The sequence below is a fragment of the Dioscorea cayenensis genome, unplaced genomic scaffold (assembly GCF_009730915.1).
Source record: "Dioscorea cayenensis subsp. rotundata cultivar TDr96_F1 unplaced genomic scaffold, TDr96_F1_v2_PseudoChromosome.rev07_lg8_w22 25.fasta BLBR01002211.1, whole genome shotgun sequence".
Taxonomy (NCBI): domain Eukaryota; kingdom Viridiplantae; phylum Streptophyta; class Magnoliopsida; order Dioscoreales; family Dioscoreaceae; genus Dioscorea; species Dioscorea cayenensis.
In genome coordinates, this window is record NW_024088602.1 from 3,133 (window position 1) to 5,067 (window position 1,935).

At 37.3% G+C, this 1,935-nt stretch overlaps 1 protein-coding gene across 1 annotated transcript; it reads left to right on the forward strand.

Annotated features, from left to right (window-relative positions):
- The first annotated feature begins 419 nt into the window (after positions 1-419).
- LOC120257588 (glucuronoxylan 4-O-methyltransferase 3-like) lies at positions 420-1,634 on the forward strand. The gene is given in 2 exon segments (XM_039265032.1): positions 420-1,143; positions 1,145-1,634. Coding segments are annotated over 2 exon segments (876 nt in total). The 5' UTR covers positions 420-558; the 3' UTR covers positions 1,436-1,634.
- Positions 1,635-1,935: the final 301 nt, after the last annotated feature.

The window sequence follows — 1,935 nt, forward strand, 5'->3', positions numbered from 1 at the left end:
AACACAACAACTAATTTTTCTTAATAATACAAACAAACATACACAATATTCTATACTTAATGCATATATTAGTAGGAAGTCAAATGTTTGATCTCTGTATAAGAATCAAATATCTTACTCTTCACATGTTAATTACCGGTTGACACAACTACTACAATCAATCAAATTACAGGATGTTCATTCCCATATATTCAACCAAAAGCAACCTAGAAGACAACACATCCAAACTACCATAATATTAAAGAAAAAAAAAGCTATAAAAATTCACCAACTCCTAAACTAAAAAATCAATCATTAATCAAACAAAACCCTACCATCCATGTTCCTTTCACTCACCACCATTTGGTTGGTCCACAATCCTCATCATCCACTCCATTTCCCTTCATCTTTAAGTATTCACTCAAAACAAATAACCTTTAATTTCCTCCTCCCTCAAGCCACCACCACCTCCCAACTCAATCATATAAACCTTCATCTCCTTTCCCAACTCCCCCTACTCCCCTTCTTCTTCTTCTTCTTCTTCTTCTTCTTCTTCTTCTTCTTTTTCTTTTCCAAAAAATGAGGTCCAAAGTCCAAGCAAACCTAAACCTAAAACACATCCTCATAGGACTCTCCCTCATCTTCCTCCTCCTCCTCATCCTTAGACCAAACCTCTCATCATCCTCTCCTCCTTCACCTCAAAACTTATCACCCTCTATTAAACCATTATCAACAAGTGATGAAAAACAACAAGAAATTAAATCACCATCATCTTGCACAAAGATCCCAGCATCACTAGCAGACACAATAATCCACTACACAACCCAAAACATAACCCCACAACAAACCTTCAAAGAAGTATCAGTGACTGCAAGAGTCCTACAAAAGAAATCCCCATGCAACTTCCTAGTCTTTGGCCTTGGCCATGACAGTCTCATGTGGAGCGCTCTCAACCATGCCGGGCGTACAGTGTTCTTGGAAGAGGACCAGAACTGGATTGAAAGCATAACCAGCATATTCCCAAGCCTAGAAGCCTACCATGCAACGTACAACACTAAAGTTAGCCAAGCAGAAGAGCTCATGCAGCTTGGAAAGCAAGAAGAGTGTACTGTGGTTGGTGATCTGAGGTATTCTAAGTGTGCATTGGCGTTGAAGGAATTGCCAAGCTTGTTTTTATGAAGTTGAGTGGGATTTGATCATGGTCGATGCGCCGACCGGGTATATACCGGAGGCACCGGGGAGGATGGGAGCTATATATAGTGCTGGGATGGTGGCAAGAGGGAGAAAGGAAGGTGAGACTGATGTGTTTGTGCATGATGTTGATAGGATTGTGGAGGATAAGTTCTCTTCTGAGTTTCTTTGTGAGAGTTATTTGAAGGAGCAAGAAGGTAGGCTTAGGCATTTCACCATTCCTAGTCATAGGAGTGAGCTTGGTATGCCTTTTTGCCCTAATTAGGGTTAGGGTTACGGTTAGGGCTAGTGTTCTTCATTATCTTTAATCTCTATTTTTTTTTAACTTTTTTTTATTTGGGATCATATTGATGTTATGGAGAGGAAGAGGAAGAGGAAGAGGAGGATGGTTGGTGAAGTTGAATTATTTGTGGTTTTTATTTTTATTTTATTTTTGGGATTTTAAGATGAGAGGTGGTTATTCATTGGTTGGTACATGGAAATTACACATTTAGAAATATAAATAATGGAAAAAATATGTGTTTTTTTAATGTAAATTATTTGTGTTGCTTTGCTTTTTCTATGGTTTTATGATGGGAGGTGGTTGTTCATTGGTTGGTGCACCAAACAAATTTAGAAATATAAATAATGGAGTATTTTAATTAGTGTTTGGTTTTAGAAATTTGGACATAAATTAAGCTTTACAATTTTGAGATCATGACCTGTCACAATTTCAAGATAAGGAAAAATAATATATATGTATAAACTTTAGCAAATAAAATCCCA